We start from the raw sequence: 20,778 nt of genomic DNA on the forward strand, positions 1-20,778 counted from the left end.
AAGGAAAATCTATCTTAATTGAACAAAACAACCCTACTCTGAACCAACACCCTGGGGTGCCAAGATATCTCTTCTAAGTTGTGCAACAGTATCTGGTCATGTGACCTGTTTGTTCCGTACTGTATATATATCTGTGTCAGTGTAAACTAATTATACCTGTTGATGACAAAACCTTGTAGAAACATTGTACATTTGCTGTTATGTTAAACTTAAATTAACATTTTTCTTCATTACCCATTCAAGCTGTTTCCAAGCATTATTAGTCCCAAAGTGGGTTCCTTATCATCAAATTTATCCATGTGTTTTGGGATACAAGAGTTCATGCATATGGTAAATCTGTGGATAAATGAGGTGTCATTTTGTGCAACAAGAATGCATCAGTAAAATACAGAAAACAGTAATGTAAACTAAAACAATGCTTATTGAAGATGTCTGCTATAGTTACAAAAACAGAAAAATGATTTAACTTGAGTTTTCTTTCACATTACTCCATTTTCCTAAATTTAAACAAAATATGTTGTTAATAATGGCTGGAGACGGCTTGAATTGGTAATGAAGAAAAACTTTAATATAACAGCAAATGTACAACATTTTGACAAGGTTTTGTCATCATCAAGCCGTCTCCAGCCATTATTAGTCTCAAAGTGGGTTCCTCGTCATCGAAAATATGTTGTTGTTTTTTGTGATGTTATTTAAGCTTTCAGCAGTTTCTGGTTTTTGCTTTAAAGTTAGAACTACCCATTTTCACTTTAGGCCTACCATTTCTATAAATATGTTGTCAAGTTGGTGCTAGTTAACAAAGTGGTAAATTAGTGCACTCTAGAATGAAGCATCTTTTATTTTATGTGTGTGAATATTTTTTTTGGTAGGACCTAAGGAATGGGTAGAAATATGTTTCTGTTGAAGGAAGTCTATAAGTTTTTCTTTTCAATGAGCATTAATTTGGTCCAAAACTGGATCCAAGTTGCTGCCATGTTTTCATTAGTCTGTAGAAGGAAATATTTTAATATTTTAGAGCCTGTATTGAAACATTGTGACAGTCTGTTATGTTGATGCTTTTTAAAATAAAGTTGGCATTGGGAAAAATCTTGACAAATTCTGTTCTGGTCTCTCTCTTTCATCTATTGTGTAATCCTTTAAAACATTTCTCATTTATTTTCATTTCCAAAAATTAAATCATACTACCAACACTCTGAAAGTTAGTCCCTACTTATAAGTTTTATGTTAAACTAAGCTTAAATTATGCAGTAATGGTAAACATTTCATTCAGAAATAGAATACCTAGATGGCATTATTCAGAGAGCCATTAATTCTGCCATACCTGTCCCCAAAACAAGTCATGTAAAATCCGTAGAGCAGTCTCAACAAGAATAACTAGCAGTAATCATACTCTCAAATATGTTTCTTGAAAAATTACAAACTTGAATAGTTACTACATTTTCTCAGCCTAAAGATATTTACTCAATTTTCTAGAACATTATCTTTACTCATAAGAGTCACATCTCATTGAAGCAGCCAAATGTCCATGACTGCAAACTGATATAAATCAAATTGTGTAATTTATTCTGAAATTATTGCTATTGTCAGTTCTTTAAAAAGGAAAATGTAATATTCATGACATGTAGAAATATCTACCTTCCCTCTCTTCACCTTTTTTTTTTTCTTTTTTGAGAGCGTTACTTGTTCAGTGATGAACAGTGCATCATTTATGTGTCAGATAGTCTCGTGGCTTCCTAAGAGCTGATAACCATGTTTTCCTTTTTTATTTCTAGTTTTTAACATTTGAGTTTTTTAATAACCAGAGGTTCTTCTATCCCAACGTTTTGTTCATTATTGGACTGTATTGCTCTTTTCATGAGCAGTTCCATCACATTCCTGATCTAGATATTTGAAGAATTGCCAGCATTAGGCTTCAGCTGCTTTTTGATGTGCTGCTGTAAACGTTGCATGGTTAGTCTCACATAATCTCATCTACATTGAGAACAGGCATATGTATGACATATGTTAGTAAGTACTTACAGTAATATCTGATGAAACTAAATTTAGAAAACTGAATATTGATCCCACAAAAAAAAAAAGAGATGGTAATGCACAAAGATATTTGTTAAAATTAAAGAAAGATAATGTCATTGGAAATAAAGCATACAAAAATATTAAATGGGTAGGTTCCCACAGTTGTATTTTGTATGGTTTACCAAAAATTCATAAAAATAATTGTTCCGTTAGGTTAATAGTTTCAAATATAGTTACCATTAACTAAGAATTGGCAGTTTTTTAATTGTTTTCTTAAAACATTGGAAAAGAATGAGTATACAGTTAAGAATAGTTTGAGGTCTCTAAACAACTGTCAGATTTATTATGTTATGAAAAGCAATGGTTAAGTAACCCTCCAGAGAGTTTCAGACTTATCAGATATCTTTTTCAGGAAAAAGAACAAATAAATTCATTCTTAGAGTGTTTAAATAAACAACAGTCTTACATTATATTTACAGTTAAAGAAGCAAATAACTAAATTTGCCTTTTCTTTTTTTAGGTTTAAATATTATAACTGAGTGGATCATTTATAAATAGGAAATTATCATGAACTAAAATATACAGAATTATTTAATCTTCTTGACAGTTTTGAACCTGTTAAATATAAGGATAATGTGATAAATATGTGATACAGCTTATCACATTCCCAGTAACTAGCATTATTTTCATACAGAAATTGAAACTGTAAAACTTATTGTTAAAAATGGTTATCTTTCATTACTTGACAATATTTAACAATTTTTTTAAATAGAATGTACATCTCTTGTAAAGTGAGATTTGATATGCCCAAACTATCATTTTATGCCAGTCTTCTCATTATGGGTAAAGACAGCTGTGCATTGAGTAATAAACTCAAAAATATTTTAAAATCAAACTATCCACATATTTCAGTATATAGTCTTAAAATCAGTATCGATAATTGAGATTTTGTTCAAGGCACAAGACTAAATTATTAATATACTTCAATGCTCCTATATTGTTTATTGATATGTTTGTTCTCAACATGGACCAAAATTATGTAGGATCTAAAAGAGCATCTGAAGCCTAGTTCTGGTAATTCTTCAAATACTTACATCTAGATCAAGAATGTTGTTGGATATAAAAGACTGTTTAATGTAAGAGTTATTATTTAGTTCATTTAGTGATCTAATATTTAATGATTATTTAGTTTTTATAACAAGAGTGTTAATTATTTTAAAGCGAAAATTAGAACAAATTCCGTTACATAAAATTTTCAATTTTAATTTCCTTAACACAAAATTACAATTTGTATGGTTATTAATTTTGATTCATAGCTGGGTCAGTGGGAAATACTATGACTCAACATCACGTTATTGACTTATTAGCATCAGTAGTATTTTTCTTTTACCAGTATTTGAAAGCTCTTAAACACACACACACACGCGCATACCTTCAGTCCCACCAATCACAAAGTTCTTTATCTACCTTTATGTAATGTATCATTATCCCTCTCTTCCTTGTTTGATCCATTTTTGTAATATTTTTAAGTTTTGCCCAATTTTAGCTTAGGATAGAAGAACTTTATAAAAGATGCACAAGTTTTTTTAATTTAACATAAATACATTGATTTGTTGGTGAAGGTAATATTGATGTTAATTTGCATCGTAACAAGAATCTGTACTAGCTTTTTAAAAAACAACAACTTGAAATTGATTATATAAATAATATATACACTTGCATACATAGAAAAATTTGGAATAAACATTTCTGGATTAACTTGTTCATTGATAAGTTCATTAGTATGATACATAGAGTTAGGTTTAGTAAAATTATTTAGGGACTTTCTTTCATGCCTTTAAATAATCTGTTATGAAATTTATATGATCTGTTTCATTTTCTATATTAACATGACAGATTGGAAACTTTTATTTGTATTTTTTAACAACTTCCTAAATCTTTTTTTTTTGAATTTTTTACTGAAATGACACGAGTGATTCAGTTTGCCAGTTCAACTTCTGACAAAGCAGATTATAAAAATAAAAAAACATACTTTTTTGTAAATGAAATATATCAATTGTGGAATAACAAATTGCCATTTTACATAATTATATCTATATCATAATATTCAGAAAACCATTAACACAAAACATGACAAAATTTAACAATTCTTAAAGTCAAATCCAATTAAGAGTTTTGGGATAAGTTCCTAAGGACTATTGCATGGGTGGGAGAGAGATATATTAGGTACAGAGATTCATACTGGTGATTTTGGCCAGAATGGGTTAAGTACAAAAAAAGTCTTGAAAAAAATCAGTTTTGTTTCATCATGAGCTTTTTTTTTTGCTTCATTTCATACTCGAGACATATTTTTAAGATACTTGCTTTGACAAGATTACTACCAGTAATGATTACATGAATACAGCATAGTCAGAGGGAAATATTTGTTTGTGAATGCCTGGTAATTTCCAGTATTGGTAAAATTTTCTACTCTCAACCATGCTAGTATAAATGACTGTCCAAGTACATTTTTAAGAAGTTGTCCATTGTAAAATGTATTTATCATGTGTATTCATTATAAAGTTTACTTGAAGAATAATGGTAATGTGGATAGTTAACTATAAGAAGCTGTGTAATATATTTTCAATCCACTAGACAAAAAATAATTTTGTTTTGTGTTCAAAAAATTAACACATCTAGAATATAATACTTGTAGTTATAAGTATGTAAAAGACACTAGACCATTGACCAAATGTTTTCAATAAGTTAAAAATAATTAAAAAATAATAATAAGTAAACTTCTTTACAGCATTAGCATTTTATTGGAGTATTTACTGTTGTTTAATGCTTTAATTTTCCTCTTCATGGGCATATGAAGAATATGAAACTAAAACATGAAATTTTTAAGTTTCAGTTTTAGTTTTTGTTTCCTTAACACAAAAATTACAATTTGTGTGGTGTTATTAATTTTGATCCATAGCTGGGTCAGAAGGGAATACTGTGACTCAACACCACGTTATTGACTTGTTAGCATCAGCTCAGCTGGATCCTGACACATTGAGACTAGTGGAGGACCTACTCCAGAATCCAGGAAGTCTGACAAACAGACTTGGAATCAGCCAAGCTGATGATGTGGGTAAAGACGGTAGGACCTTCCTCTTAAGTGTTTAGCTCAGTTGTCAGTTGTTTTTCAAAACTGTTTACTATTTCTTCAAACTTTTTCTTATCTTCAAAAAATAATAATAAATAAATAAATAATGGCTTAGCATTATAGAGATAGTAAAATTTCATTGGCTCTGCAATTCTTTTATTATTTTTGTTAGTTTAGAAGATGTATTGTGAAAAGTGTATGAAAACATGCTTCAGTACCCTTTTCTCAAATATGGTATGCCAATATTGATCCTTGTATTTGTTCTGTCATAATCTCCCAAATGTGCATTGTTTTGTGTTTGTTTTTTTGCATAAAACATTATTAAATTTTAATGTTATCTGCAGTTATTAATTAAAGTGACATTATTCGTTTCCATTTACTTGAATAACATTTTTGCCTCATCTGAGCTTGTGGTATTGAACAGTTAGAATTCTGATTGAAATATACTTTTTAATTGAAACTACAAATGTGATTTATAATAGAATAAAGGCTACTAAATAAGACAATGGTTATATTTTTTTGGTACTTGCTTTTTATGAGTGTGTGATATGAAACCACATCATAAAAGCTGCAATCAGCAGTGCAAAGACACAAATATATTGGATTTTTAACTTGACCGTCTAAAGCATTTGTGGAGTTTAAGAATAATTTTATTTAAATGAAAATATTAAAAATAATCATTCAAGAATGTTTCAGCTGTTTTATTGTTGTGTTTGTTTTTAAGATAGGCATAGAAAGCTTTATTAGGCATAATAATTCCAGTTAATAAAAGTATAATACAGAATCTGCTTAAAACTTACATGTTCAATTTTTATGTTGAAGTAAGTAAATTAAGAAGTTGATTTTTTAGTGGTTTCTGATTCTACTTTCAGTAAGTTCATGCATGTGAAACACAGGTTTTGTTGTTTAATATACAGATAAATAAACCTGCCAGGGGTTTAACTAACCCAGAAAGTAGCCACAGATCCCCAGAGGTGTTTACCTTTCAGTTACCTGGCCAAAACAGATGTGAAGGAGATAAGGTGTTGACCACCAATATGGATGTGAAGAATCAGAACAGCCAAGCATTGAACACTAATGTGACTGTTGAACCTTGTGGATTTAATATAAGTTTAATGAAACTGGAAGATTTCACAAGCCAACAAGAAAGTTTAGAATCTAATGAACGATTGTCACAGGATTGTTCAAATGAGATCGTAAGAACAAAGCTGAGTTCTGTATCATCTTCCCAAGAAGGCAGTAGGGAAGTAACTGAGAAATAGAGAATCTTTAAAGAATGTTTTGCTCATGATTTTGGCATGTTGAAAGTACCTTATATCCTTTTTCCAGATTTTCATTGCATGGGAAAAAGGTAATGACTTATTAAAGAATCTGAATATAAAATTAAAGAATATATATATACAATTTAGTTGTATTGAAAAAATTTAATGTCCTTGAATATGTAAAAATCCATATGTAAAATACAAGCTTATAGAAAAAGCATATCCAACTGGTCATAGCCAGTAGATGTTGGCTTGTAGCTACTGTACTTGTAGGTCAAAATTGTTTTATATAGTGATTCACTTTAAGAAAAAAACATTATTACTGTATTAAAAGATAATCCTGAAAATTGACTGAATTGTAGCAGATTTATCTTTTAAGTAACTGTATACTTAAAGGACTTTTTTTTTTTCATATCTAACAATATATATGTGCACCTGATGATAGATATCAGATGTACAAAATCAATAAAATTCAGCAGGTGTGATAAAAATAGAGCTGGGTGATTAATGTATTTGCTAATTTATTAATTGACAGACTTATTAATTGATTAATACACCATGTCCCCTACAACCTGTACTAAAAAGGTGATGGGTATGTACTACCATCTTAATTTTTTCAAACACTGCATTATTCCAACATGATATTAATTTTCGTATTATCTTTTACATTGATTTTTTTAAGTAAATGTCAAATTACCCCTGATTTGTTATGATAGACTTCTTCTGAAGGTTGCACATTTGCATTAAACATATTTTTCCACAAGTTATAGACATTTTCTACTTGGTAGTTGAGTTGCTGACATTGACTAAATACCACCAAGAGATAACCTCTGTTTATTTTTCAAATATACAGTAATCCGATACTGATCTTCTGAAATTAAATAAATTGATAATTAAATAATGAAAACGTGTTTTACTCTCACAACAAAATAATCATTTTTATTTAAAAACATATCATGATTACAATTACAGATAATTAAGTAGCCAGTTAGACAATTTGTAAACTTATCTGATCTGATGACAGTTTTATTTGATGAACATAAAAAACTCGTGTTTACAAGCATTTCAACTCAATATAACCGTATTAAAAAGTAAAACACTAATTTTAAACAAAGAGACAAGCATCAACAAAATGTCTTTATTAAGCCTTAAGCAATCTCCCGTCATGTGACTTATCTGATTTATATTTATATATATTATTTAAGTAAGCTACAAAATCTTTTTTACATAGATTACATCAAAAGCAAAGATAGCATTAATTTTACAAAGTACATCCAAACCTTAGGTGAAATATAATTAGATTTAATTTTGTAGAGAAGAAAAAAGAAAGTAATTAAAGAAATGAAAAAAATATATGTGAAGAAGTAAAAATGCAACCACAAACCCAATATCCAACACCAGGTCACAAATCATTACGTAATGAGCCCGGATTTTTTTTTTCCATTGGTGTACACCATCTATCTGGCTTAACCTCAATTTTGCCAGCCTCACATGCTTAAAAAAAAGAAAGAAGGAACAGATGTGAATGCTCAAGCCCACAACATTCCACAGCCTTACTAATAGCAAAAGGTCGGGCTTGGTATACTAGGACCTTAACTTGGTATTTATGTCCAGACATCATAATAGGAGCTTGAATGCCAACTTAAAGGACAAGTTTGCTGTCTACTCCATTTATGTATATTACTCTAATCATTATCTTTCTTACTATTTTTTTTTTATTATTGTTGTTATTATCATTATATTTGCAAGCAACTGCCTTCCCACTTCTAGCTGCAGAAAGGGAAAGGTGGTAAAGATGTGGGTTTGAACACCCACATCTGCCACTTTTCTCATTTCTTTTAGCATGTGAGTTTGGTGAAATTGAGGTTAAACCAGTAGATGGTGTGCCTCAAATACAATTTGGGTCTATTTTCTGCTGGTACTTTAAAAAACCAAGGTACATAAAATTGTCCTTGTAACACATTCAACCCATTTCTAAACTGTATAAGCTTACCTACCTTATTTCAAGTTATCTGATGCATCCTCATTGAAGAAATAATTTAACATACAAATATATTCACAAAACACAATGGAAGAAACTGAAAGAATAGTCTATTGAATTATTTAAAAAAACTTAAACCTATTTATCTACTCTGTTAATATATGATAGTCTACTTGTTCTATCCAATCATATTTAAACTTTCTTTACAGCTGATTTCAAAGCTGTGTTTTATTAGTAAGTTATCAAACCATTTAATGTAGCACCATATCAAGTTTTCAACCAAGACCTGTACAAAAATTAAATGAAATGCTTGAAAATCAAGAAATAGATAATATATTTTCAAAAAGTGATAGTTATTCTTTGGGATAGGCAATTTTTTTTTTAAAAATGACATTGTTTTGTTTACAGGCAAAACTCTTTGCATCTGTGCAGAAATAAAAATATTAACTTTTCTTTATGAATTATGGTAAATAAATGTCAGAATATGACAAAATATTAATTTAAAAATATTTTTAAGTTAAAATTGTTTAAGCACTTAGAATTAACATATACACTTGCCGTACAAAGTTGTGGCAAAAACATATGAAAAACTAGAGGAAATCCTTTCTTTAGGTACAAAAATTTAGGAGTAAGTTATTTTGTTCATCCTAAACTGTTGTACATTAAAATTTATCATAATGGAAAGTAGTACAAAAGTTGTACTAAAAACTACTTTATTTTTGCTAATGAAAATAAACATGTTTATTCATGACAATCTCAAACAATTTTTATGTAATGTTAAGACTTATCACTAAAAACATGAACATTAAAATATTTCTCAAAAAATGACTAGTTTCAGCTATAGATCCACATTATGTGCAAGTTAGTTGAATACTTCTTTCATTGTAGGAAGTCAAATTATTTTTCAAAACATGCAAAAATCAGTACATGATATTTGACAAACAATACTGATATTCATGAAGAAAATAAAATAAAATGTTAAAGCCTGCAAGATTGAATACTTATGTTAAACGTTTTTCAAACATGTGATTCATGCATGTTTGATATCCATACTTTGAAAAACTGTTACTCAAAACAAGATCATCCAGGATATTTTAATGGGAGGTGGGTTCCATTATTATCTGTAGAGTAAAGGTTGTTTTTATCCTAATTTTATTACCAAGATGTCTAAATCCCTCCAGTATGCACCACAAATTCTGAAAAATAACACTAACTTTGATAAAAAATAAAACTTTAAACTGTAGAGCACCCACACATTATTAGTGTGTCTGGAAAAAGCCAAGGTGCAAAAATTTACCATGGCAACATTTAATTGATGTTCATATAGTTATATTCATTTAGAAATAATCAGTTATCAAATGAGGCTGTAACCAGATTGCTGTAGACTCCAGCTGTGTTGACTTCAAAAAAACTATAAGAAAAAGCTTATTATGGTAATTAATAGACCAATAAAAAAAATGCTGACATATAATATTTCTTTCCAATACTATTGGCCATTTTCTTTATTAATTTCTGAAAAAAAATGGAGGGCTTAAGCCCCCTAGATCTGTGCCAACGTATATAATATTAAACGATATGATTCTTAATTTCGGGGGGGGTAACCCCCTTTGGACTCTTCTCCCCTACCTCTCCCCATCCCCAAAAACAGCAGCAGTTCAAAATTAGTGACAGTGGCAGGTAGCTTTGCATTAAGAAAGTTGGGATGTGAAATTTAGTGACAAATGGAGTCAAACCTGAGACCCTCAAATCACAAAATTATCCTCCCATTTGCCCATTATGTAGCTTTGTGCTTTACAGACAGAATGGCAATATTTTATTTACTTCTATATTGAGAATAAATGAAAACCCTAATTTTGATTACTTTATTATATTCGTGACATTAATCGATTAGCTTATGGGACACTAATCGATGTAATTGCCACTCATAAGTAATTTGTTATGTCAATTAATCAATTAAATCACTCAGCTCTAGATAAGAATGGTTAGATGGTCTTTTTCTCTAATATCCATTTAATTTTGTTTAAAGAACTGAGTATACTCTATTAGTTGCTTATACATATTTCAATGTACAAGATCAGTAGTTGTAATAACAATCAAATGAAATAATGAACATAGATTTCATGTGATATTTTTAGATATGTTGATATATATGTTTCATGCATGATCATCAGAATGTACTTAATATTCAATGCTCTACTTGATCCACTATTAAATAGCAAGTTACATTTTAATACTTTTCAAGAAAGAATCAATATACCGTATGAAATATGAATGTCAATATTACAGAAAAGTAAGAAAAAATCATAGGTATGATAGTAGTATATTGTACCATGTATTTAATTTTGTTTTTATTACTTTAGTTCTTTATCTTTTACAAAACGATTCCAGCAACAGTTTATCAAGACAGCACTTGTTTTCTGTTCATTAATTGTAGAAAGTTTTCTCCAATATTTAGTGTTATTTCTAATTGAGAACTTTTTTTTTTTTTTACAGAAAGCAACATGCTAATTATCTTTAATAATAAGCATTTGAATTCTTTGGTAGGTTGTTTAGACAAAGTATAAATGATAAAACTTTGTAGAATGGATTGCAACTGCCTGGTGTAGAGGATGACGTTTCAAAAGTCTTCCGCCTTCAGGTCAGTGTGTGTGTCAGGTGTTGTCGATCTTTCTAGTATTCTGATGGATTGTGGAGAGTGTGTTATAATTGATTGGTTTATCCCTGTTTCTGATTGGAGGAGAGATTTCCTGTAGGTTCAGCCAGTGATAGCCACAGGTTACTCACCTCTAATGCGAAATCTCTGTTTAGTGAAGGTTTAATTGTGTTAATATAGAACGATTCTTTAATTTTTCTTAATTTTGCAGGTAGGGGAGGTAAATGGTAGTAGATCAGAAAAACACTACCACTACTACCATTTACCTCCCCTACCCACAAACATTTCAGTGAAAAAGTCAAACGCATAGCCAAGAAATTAAACATAGAAATCCAGTGGAAATCTTACAAGACATTAAGGTCCATTCTGGTAAAAACAAAACAAAAACGGCAACCTACCAATGAGAAACACAAAAACATCATTTATGAAATTCTGTGTTCCTGCAATAAAACATACATTGGAGAAACAGGAAGAAGACTCGGGACAAGAATAAAAGAACATTAAGACTGTACAAGACTCATGAAAACACAAAATTCAGCTATTGCAGAACATGCCATGTCAACTGGACACAAAATAAACTGGGAAAAATCTAGAATCATCGACACAGACAGAGACAAGAAAAATTAAAGAATTGTTTTATATTAACATAATTAAACCTTTACTAAACAGAGATTTCAGATTAGAGGTGAGTAACCTGTGACTATCATTGGCTGAATCTACAGGAAATCTCTTCTCCAATCAGAAACAGGGATAAACCAACCAATCATAATACGCTCTCCACAATCCACCAGAATACTATAAAGACCGACAACACCTTACACACACTGACCTGAAGATGAAAGACTTTCGAAACGTCATCCTCTACACTTGAGTCTCTACAACAGGCAGTTGCCGTTCATTCTACAAAGTTTCAAGCATTTGAATTAAACTATAATAATTTTTTTCATGCTGTTATTCATGCAGAACAGTAGACACATCCGAAGATAAGAAAAATAAGTGTCCCTTCTAAATAATGAGGCTGAAAACTTTTAAGGGGGAGAAGGTGACACATTAAATTTCTTTTTTTACCTTAATAAATATATCAGGGTTCATCAGTTCCTGGAATAGTGAAAGTTTGTAAGAAATCACAAAAAGCCATGGACTTTGAAAAAAAAAAGAGGGATTTATTGCCTAAGTTATTTGTAATGACAGTAATAGTTCACCTTAAACATTTATTTTCAGATTTCTTGGTTTCCATATACAAGTTATTAAAGTTTATCAACTTTGTATCTTTTTCATACACAGATGAGTCAAGTGTCACTGCAGTGAGGCTTTGTTGATCATGTACCATATCTAAGCAGCCTAAACAGTACAGTGGACCAATAAAAAAAATCACAATTGATGTAACACTTAATTTTCATCTTGTTTGCTTTTGCCTGCATAAAAAAAATGAAATTAGAGTACATTTTTTGTAAATAACAATCTAGAAAGCAAATAAAAACTTTACTAAGATATAGATTTTTAAACTGTGAAATACTGACAACTGACAACAATTGAAAATTAAATTACATTTATTTTTTACTTTTAGTAAATTAAACATAATTTTTTGTTACATATTTTCTTCATATTTAAAATAATCTGTTGATCATCAATTACATTCGACTCTTACGGAAAATCTGAGTGTTGCCAAAGGCTGGCTGAGCATCTAATAATGAAAGCTTAAGTATAAAACTGCTTTTTCTAATTCATTGAACATTTTGTTGGACATCGCTAATATCACATTAGGGTAGTTACTAATGGATTGCATGCATGTTGCCCTGTTATTAACTTCTAGGTTGTTTGTAATACTATATGAAGGAAACTGAGTGTTGCCAAAGGCTGGCTGAGCATCTAATAATGAAAGCTTAAGTATAAAACTGCTTTTTCTAATTCATTGAACATTTTGTTGGACATCCCTAATATCACATTAGGGTAGTTACTAATGGAATGCATGCATGTTGCCCTGTTATTAACTTCTAGGTTGTTTGTAATACTATATGAAGGAAACTTAGTACATTTTAATAAATTCTTATGAATCAGACAGTAATATATCAAGATGTTTCTGGAGTCTTGGAAAAATTAATTCCATTCTCAAAAAGTCCTGGAATTTTATTCTTGACCGAGCATATGAACCCTGATGTATGGTGTGAAATGTCTCTTATAGTTTTGAACATTTCATTGTTTTTGACCAGGTTAAGAAAGTGAAAGGGTACGTAAAAATATTCAATAATGTATGATTGTAACAAGCCAACATTCTTGAAGTTTTGAAATCCTACATGTGTATAGTATTGGAAGAAATTGAAAACTGATTGATTAATGGTTATTCTATGATATTGTTCATATGATAAAAAATGTGCTTTTTATTCTTATTTGGTTGGGTTTTTATGGAAAGTTATTTTGGTTCACACTTTCACAAAGAAACTAATACTTCTTTAAAAAGTTACTTTTTCAGTTGAATTTTGTTTATACCATAACTCGTACATGCTCAAATGTACAAAAAGGCATCATGTTTTTCCTTTCTACATATGGGTTTTATCTATATGTATAACTTTTTATTAGTACTTTTATTACATTTTACTAGTTTTTGTCATATTACAGTTGATATATTGTAGCTGTTTATTAAAAGCTTAGATTTTTAGTGCAAAAACTTAATTCTTCTAGTTATACTTAGTCATATGGAAATCAGCTTGGATTATGGTTTTGAAAAAATAATACATAAAAATATTAAATCAGAAAATGTATGAAAATTGAAATATGTTGTTTTAGAAAACATTGTATATTCACTCCTTGGCTTGAAGGATTTTTTTAACTTGCATTCACAGAGTAAAACCATTGTTGTGAACTTCTATCATACATCATGTTAATATATAACTAGTTATAAGTTTAGACTGAATATTATGTGAATCAGTACATTAGACTACTATCTTCAATTTGCTGTGTATGGTGGTGTATTATTTTATCACAAGTGAATTGTACAAAGTGTAAATATACTGTTCTGAAGGTGTTATTTGGCTTACTAATTTCAAGTAATTTTCTTTAATGTTATGTACAGTTAAAAATGTTATGTCAGTTTAAAGTTTTTCAATTAATAGGTATATTAAGTATGTTACTGACATTACAACTGTGTGTTCTACATTCCTGACATCTGTTTTGTACATGACTGAAACCAACAGGTTAACTTAAGGACTTACATATGTTTATAATAACTGTATGAATCAGGAAGTGATATTAATATAATTTATCTCCTACTATTTGATACACCCAGTGATACAGCATCTAACCAAACATAGATTCCATTGCTTGAAAAAAAGGGCTAGGAAATAATAAGAAACATTAGAGTATTAATTCTTGTGAAGATTTTCATAACATTGAAAAGACTGTAATTTACTTGAATGTGTGAAATGGTCTGATCTATCTTTTTCATGCAACCTTAACCAATTTGGTATTTAATTATTGTATTTTAATGTTATAATAATGTTTGTCCTATGAAAAATGGTACACAGTAATAGAATATGTTAAAGTTAAACACCCTTCAGTAATTAGCAGAGTATGTGTAGGTAATCATTGAGAATTTTGTTTAAGTTGCATCATTATTTTATACTCAGCCCTTTTGTATTTAGTCTTCATTAAAACATAATATGAAATGATTATTAAAATATTTGCCAAAATTTGTGGCATATTGGTTATTTAGATATGTAAGTTATTTGCAAAGTATAACTGTAATGCAATGAAGCCTTATTTTAATAGCTCTGACCTATAAGAAATAAATTTTAGGTCATTATAAGGGTTGACAATTTACCTCTCACATTAAGATTTAATACAGTATTTCTTTTGTAAGTGTTCACAATTTTTTCAATGTATACTGAACAGTTATATTTTTAATGAACTTCACAGCCTTATAGAATTTATGTTAGTATACTGTGCATTTATGGTTCTTCCTGTAGTTGTGAAGTTTATGCATTATTTGCTGCTTGTGATAAAAATAAATATTATACAGATGCCAGATCTAGTGAATTTATGTTCCAACCATTTTGTACAGGCATGTGAAAAACTAAGTGTCATGTTAAACATTAGATAATTTATGTGAATATCAATTTTGCTCTATATAGAAACAACCAGTATTCTTTTCAAATATAATACAAAGTATTATTGTTGTAAGTTTTATTTCTTGTAATAGAATAATTCAGTGACTACATAAAATTTCAAGCCATAATAATTAACATAACTGTTTCACTTATTTTGAAAAGCATCAAAATAGTATATTTAAATGTTCTTAAACTAATCATGTCTAGCTTCACTTCAACAACAGTAAGACAACTTTGACAAATCTGAAGTAGTGCAAAATGTAGTTCAAGAATACATGAATGAGTTGTTTAATTTTCTGTGGTATAGCATACAAGTTTTTTAACTTAGTAGTCTACGATTAAAAAAAATTGCAAATTTATCTTTCATGACGTTTATAATGCTGTGTGTTTTCAACACATTACTTGGTGTTAAATATCAAGGAACTTAATGGCAGTACTCTTGCCATCAGTGTTGAATGAACTGTATTTTTCACACACACACACATATATATATATATATATATATATTTCACACAGGTATATGACTTACAAAAATTGGTGCTGTGAATAATCAATTTGTAGTACGTGTGATTAAACCATTACATGAAAAATGAATAGAAACAATTAATAATCAGAAGTTCTCTTACTGTTATCTGAAAGTGGTAAATTAGTATAATACCAAAATATAAATACCTTGATCAAAATCAGCTTTTATATTGATAAAAAGAATCATAGGTTTTACATTTCCAGCTTTTCCTTTAAAATATAAGAATATCACCCTGTGCTCCATACGTGAATGAAGATTCTAATAATTCAGTCATTAATACACAATCATCTTATTAAAAATACATTTGTAAGAATTGTTTCTTACTTTTTGCTGTCAATCAGTAACACTTCAAAATTTTATGGGAAAAGTAGAAATGATTTCAAGTAAATATACTTTCCAGACGTGCAAATATGTAATGAAAGAAGCTAAACTTAGCCATGTAGTAGAGCTCTAAATTTAAATGCTGGTGAGCTAGAGCTCAAATTCATGCAATACCATCAAATATTCCCACACTAAGCTGTGGATGCATTATAAAAGTGACAGTCAAACATTGCTTTATAATACTTGTTATTATAATAAAGATGAAGACGATTGACAAGACACACAATGTATTGATTTGTAGAAGCTTTGAACATTTCCAAGTGCACTTATTCCATCTTCAGCGAAATATGCAAATAATAATATAATCATATGTACTAGCTAATAGTATAGTAACTTCAATAACTAATTTATTTAAAATATTCAGTAAAGTGATAAGCGGAAGGAAGTAAAGATTGTCGAATATGTTAAGAAGGGAGCACAAGTTGGATGAGACACCACATTATAACTATTCATAACAAATGGCAGAGTGTTAATTGAGGCTATTTAGAATAATTTTTGTCCAAGAATGTTTGTAAATTGTAAAGTCATTAAGAGGCAGGTGGTCTTTTGCAATGAATAAGATTTCTTTGACTTGGAGTTCAGGGTCTGAATATCCTGTAGTAATGATAGAGAAAATGATATATGAAATATTGTGTTACTCATGGTTTCAACGTGTGAACAAATAGTTGAGTGGCTGGGTTTAAGTAATTGACGGCCAGTCCTATTGGATACTCCTAAATATTCGCAGTTTATAAGTGAGATTTTGTTTTGCCAATGTAAGAAGTGACCTTACAGTCACTACACGTATACTTGTACACGAGCCATGAACATAGAAGTGTCGGTATTCGATCTTTATACTGAAGGAAGTATTTAATGTGGAGGCTAGGTCTGAGCTGAATTTGAGGGTCGAAGTTTTCTACTAAGGAGGCAAGTTGTATTTTTTTAATTTGTAAGGTTCGTGAGCCCATAAAAGAAATGCATATAATGAGGGGAAAGTTGGGGATAGTGTGCAAAGTAGCATGTGGCTGGAATATGTTTCGAAATTTACGAGCAATGCTATGTAGAAAGTCAGTAGGATAGCCATTGTTCAATTAACAGATATTTGTGCAGAAGTGTAACTTCTTCACATAAAATACAGTAATAATAGCAGAGATTAAAAATTCTATTTAACAGTAACATGACTAGGTTTCATTTGAAGAGGTTGGGGATAAAACTTAAAATTAGTATAAAAACCTGCAAAAGGCCCTTTATAATAAACAGAGGTAGAAAAATGTTTAACCTCTTTGGTAATCCTGATGTCTTGGAAAAGTAAAGATCCTTTTTTTTTTAGTTCGGATTTGAACTTGATATTAGAGTCTTGTTAATTCAGATAAGTAAGAAATTTAGAAACATAACTAGACTGTCGAAACAGCAAGAAAGTGTCACCAATATAGCGTTTGTACAGGAAAGGTTTGAATTTAGGTGAATAAGTTTCTAGTCAATTACTTTCATTGTAGCATAGAAAACTATTGGGTCCATAAGGGATCTTATGACAATACCATCTATACCCATTAGAGCAGGAAAGCATTAATGGAGATCATTTCAGTGACCCACCTTAAAGTCCACACAAAACTTTGGTATACCTTCCTTCTTCATAATAATCACTATTGAAGATGGCCAAGCACTTCACAAGTGTTGTATCACTTATACTTCAACATACCTACAATATCCGCACTAGCTATGCCCTTAGTGTTCCAGGTTGGCTGACGTAGGAGTTTTTCGATAGGAAGTATATCACTGTATCTACTTGCTTTTGACCCAAATGGCCATTAACAGATTAAATCAACTGCTCAGTGACTTTCTGTTGATGTGTTGAATCCAAGTTGTGTACAGAATTCTCAACATTGTGTGACAGAAGCATTCACTTTTACTTCGTTCACCATGCCAATAACCATTCCAATGGGAAGTCAAATATCCAGATGTTCCTAATTACAGATTAACATGAAAACAATACCAGCAATTGGAAATATAATTATTTGGGCAACTGCAACCTGAAATTGCACAGAAAACAATATATTTCACGCACATTCACAGAGGAGGGGGTTTAGTCAAATACTGCCACTAAGTTCATGTTAATGTTTGGCATCTGCTCTCTGCCCTATGAATAATTACCTGAGGTGTACACAAACCACAGAAAGACTGGGTGTTCTAGCTTTAATATATAATCACTATGACATTGCTATTAACATTGATGCTGCATGTAAGTTATTAATAGAAAAGCACCTCAGAAGAATAGAACATTCTGACATGTTATTTCAAAAGCGCATACATGATTATATACAATAACCAATGATTGAAATAGCTAATATAATATTGATGTACAGAGATATTTAAATTAGTAATATAATTTAACAATTAACAGCTGCTCTGCATGTAGATAGTACAGTACTTTACTCTAATAAAACACGCATATTTATGCTAATTTAAGTCTAGCTCCCCATGCAGTGCTACAACAGAATGATGATTTGTTGACTTTTCATTAAATGTTTGTGGATTTTATGTGAACAGCCATGCAAGTGTTTAAGCTATATTTCATGCAAAATTGCTTCCAGATTTAATCTCATAGCACCAATTTTTTTTTACAAATTTTCTGGGGGCATGGCCCCAGACCCCTGTGGCATTAGCAAGAGTGTTCAATCAGCCTCTTTGCCAATGATATATTGTTTTACCAACTGAACTCTATTTTGCTGAAAGATGAATCCCTGTCTCCTGAGTTATGTTCCTGGGGAAACTGAAAGAAGAATTGGAATTAGCTTGTATTTGTTAGCAACCAGGATGCCATCAATTTTGTATACTACTAACACCATTGGATAAAATGCAACTCAAAATTTATACTATTCTGCCACCTTTTTTTTTTTTTGATGTAAATGTTTTGCATTTACTATGATACTGCATTCGCTCTTCTCTCCCTCCACCCCCCACCCCCCCGTTATGGATTGTTGGTGAGCAATTTGAACTTGAGTTCATCTGCAAAGACCACACATCTCCAGCTTTCCATTGTTTGTGGTCTGGTACCAATTTCAACTTTTTGGTTTTGTTGCCTATTCTCAGCTGCAGTTTTTCAAACAATCAGGGGGTAAGTTGCCAATACAGGACTTTACTCTGGTGCAGTTCATTTTTACACAATAAAGGGGTAGTATTTCCTTTTTTATATACCCTTTCTCCTCTCCATTTCCAAAATTATTTATAATACCACATACTTGTAGAAATCGTGCTTGACCAGAGTGATGGTTTTCCACACTCTTTCTAAAATCTTCTCAAAGAATTACAATATTGAATCTTATATTATGAGCTGAACTTCTAATCTATCAGAAACATATTTGACTAAGTTATTTCTATCCTAATTTTATTAATGTGAAATCAGAATCTTCACCCTTTTGGCTAATTGTTTTTCAGCAGGACTTGCCAGATCTTCTAAATTAGTGTTGCCAGAACTCTCTCTCTCTCCCTGGTGTGAAAGAACAACTAATACTTGGCAAATACAACTTGAACAAGTACTCCAAGGCATCCAAGATCCTGAGGGTAACCCTAGGCTCTGATAGCAGTTAAAGAGGAACTGATGGAGGAGAATTTCCTACTAGCAGAAACCTCCAACATACAGGCTCTCTTGTAATCTGCCAGTGATTTCACCTTGGAATCTAGGGACTTAGCAGTTTTATCAATAATGTCACCTTAGCATTTGTTTTTAGAATCAGTCATATCATTTCAGAAACAGCCCAGCTGACACCTCCAACTGCACACTCTGCAGAATTAATAAATAAAAAAGTAAAGCATAACTTAAAGTGCCTCATTAAAGGTTGTCTTTGGCCATCTCCAGAGAGATAACCAAATACTAGTACTAATAAAGACCCTCCCAGGGATAAAACATGCAAAATTTTTGCAGAACATAGCATAAAGCTGACCATCACTTCCACTTTCATTAATGTCAGCCAAGTCAGTACACCCACTTTAACTTTGGCACATAAACCATCTGCATGATCTTAACAACAATGTTAACATTAGTCCCAGCCCAATAAACCTTTTAGCAAACTACCAGTTTGAGCCACCATTCCAGGCCCAGGAAGCCTAAACCATATGCAAGCACGAGAAGATCAGGTGGAGGAGCCAAAGATGGCATAGTCCAAGGTGACCTGAGGGCTTTGTGATGTCTCTGCTGAATTTACCAAAACAAAAAAAGTACCTTACAAAGGGGAATGAGTTAATCTAATGAGCAATGTATTGGATTAAGAAATTTCACTGACACTTTGGAATAGTCAGTTGTTGGAAATGAAGTGACATCATGCTCTGGATAAGTTTCTGACACATTCATTGTTATAGAAGTAAAAGTGTTTTATATATTTATGAGATTTATCAGTGTTTTCAAATGATCATTGTATATGTGAATTATTGTAAAAGACGTAGTTATGAAAAGCAAAAAACAACAGTAAGTTAAAGGAAAACTTCATTTCACTTAAAACTCGTTTCAGCTTATGTCCCTGACAGGGTCTAATGCCTATTATGGTAAAGAGGGTCAAAGTTGATTTCTGTGAACTCAGAACAGAATCATTATTGCTTGTGTATTTCCAGAATTATTTTCTGAGCATAAATAGGACCCTAAGAGGAAAATCATAGTAGGTTCAAAATATAGTATTAATGTGACCTTGTAACTTGAATACAAATATAATTATATCAAGATTTAGCCATCACTGTTTTTTAATCTTAGTTGTCATGA

The 20,778-nt window shown here is 30.7% G+C and overlaps 1 protein-coding gene across 5 annotated transcripts in view; it reads left to right on the top strand.

The window, feature by feature from the left end:
- LOC106464291 (BRCA2-interacting transcriptional repressor EMSY-like) overlaps nt 1-8,809 on the top strand; it is a 51,833-nt gene extending 43,024 nt beyond the window's left edge. Inside the window, exons 17-18 of one of the 5 annotated variants that reach the window (XM_022392451.1) lie at nt 4,973-5,124; nt 6,061-8,809. In XM_022392451.1, the coding sequence (XP_022248159.1) occupies nt 4,973-5,124; nt 6,061-6,405 (497 nt within the window). In that variant the 3' untranslated portion in view covers nt 6,406-8,809. Of the gene's footprint in view, nt 1-4,972; nt 5,138-6,060 lie in introns of all 5 variants that reach the window. The other 4 variants (XM_022392457.1, XM_022392460.1, XM_022392468.1 and 1 more) reach the window with 4 other exon arrangements.
- The last annotated feature ends 11,969 nt before the right edge of the window (nt 8,810-20,778 follow it).

Source organism: Limulus polyphemus, unplaced genomic scaffold (assembly GCF_000517525.1).
Source record: "Limulus polyphemus unplaced genomic scaffold, Limulus_polyphemus-2.1.2 Scaffold59, whole genome shotgun sequence".
NCBI lineage: Eukaryota > Metazoa > Arthropoda > Merostomata > Xiphosura > Limulidae > Limulus > Limulus polyphemus.